This window comes from Chrysochloris asiatica, unplaced genomic scaffold (assembly GCF_000296735.1).
Source record: "Chrysochloris asiatica unplaced genomic scaffold, ChrAsi1.0 scaffold00004, whole genome shotgun sequence".
NCBI classification, from domain to species: Eukaryota; Metazoa; Chordata; class Mammalia; order Afrosoricida; family Chrysochloridae; genus Chrysochloris; species Chrysochloris asiatica.
The window spans coordinates 19,234,631-19,235,680 of record NW_006408522.1 but is presented as its reverse complement, the minus strand read 5'-3'; the positions used below and the strand labels follow the sequence as shown (position 1 = coordinate 19,235,680).

Here is a 1,050-nt window from a genome sequence, read left to right as displayed (position 1 = left end):
GAAACATGAATATAAAAAATAATCAGGAAAATACAGTGATTTAGATAGTGATATTATAAAATTAGGTAAGTATGGGTATTTTCAAGTCAGCAATTCAACCTAGTCTTGCTAACATATTAGCAGATCTACTGTAGCATGATACTCTAACCACTAACAATGTAACTCATATTCAAAGATAAACAAATGGCAAGCTTTCAACATCTTAATGAATCAATCAATCCAATCATAGACTTGGTTCCATTTAGCACACTCTGCAGGAACACACCTTCACTATCCATGAATGATGCCTTGTCTTACCTAGAAAGAAAACAGATATTTTGGGTTATATGGTGATATAAAGAAAGATGAAGAAAGGAAAGAAGTGGTGGATGAAGAAAGAGGGGTAGGAACAAAATAAGGACCCAGGCAGTGAGGGGAGAAAGGAAAGAAAGGAGGAAGGGAGGTACTACTCAAAATTTTGACAAATCATATCTCTATCCCAAAATGAAATATGATAATATAATATATAAAAAAAAAAACTTGCTTCATAAATCATCAATGCCTCAGGAAAATATATTTTAATTACATGCATTACTAATATAAATTGATTTTTTCATTTGTCAAGGAAAGTGAAATTTTCAGCACAATGTATTTGCTTTGAAATTAGTACATTTACATAAATCTTAAGCAGTTGAATTGTTCTTAGAGTAAGTCACAACTGCAGCTTTAGAGACAAATTTTATAAATATTAGAAGTATGATTTGAGTTATTGACTCAAAAAGCATTTACTTTTCAGACTACTAGATGGTTGCAATTGTAGGCTAAAATTACTATTTGATTTAAACTGATTTGACTAGTAAACTATTTGGGGGCATTGTGTCTTGCTGTTGTTGTGTGCCTTCGAGTCCATTCCAACTCACAGCGACCCTTTATATAGGGTTTCTGAAAATGGCTGGCGAGTTTGAACTGTTGACCTTGCGGTTCAAATCGACTTTGCCATCCAGTGCATTAACCCGCAGTACCACACCAGGACTCCACTGTGCCTTAATTAACTACTTTTTTTTTTTTTTT

The 1,050-nt window shown here is 33.2% G+C and overlaps 1 protein-coding gene across 1 annotated transcript in view; it reads right to left on the bottom strand.

The window, feature by feature from the left end:
- Positions 1–241: 241 nt before the first annotated feature.
- WDR72 (WD repeat domain 72) overlaps positions 242–1,050 on the bottom strand; it is a 300,638-nt gene continuing 299,829 nt past the window's right edge. Inside the window, exon 20 of the mRNA XM_006831859.1 lies at positions 242–297. Coding sequence (XP_006831922.1) covers positions 242–297 — 56 coding nt within the window. The remainder of the gene's footprint in view (positions 298–1,050) is intronic.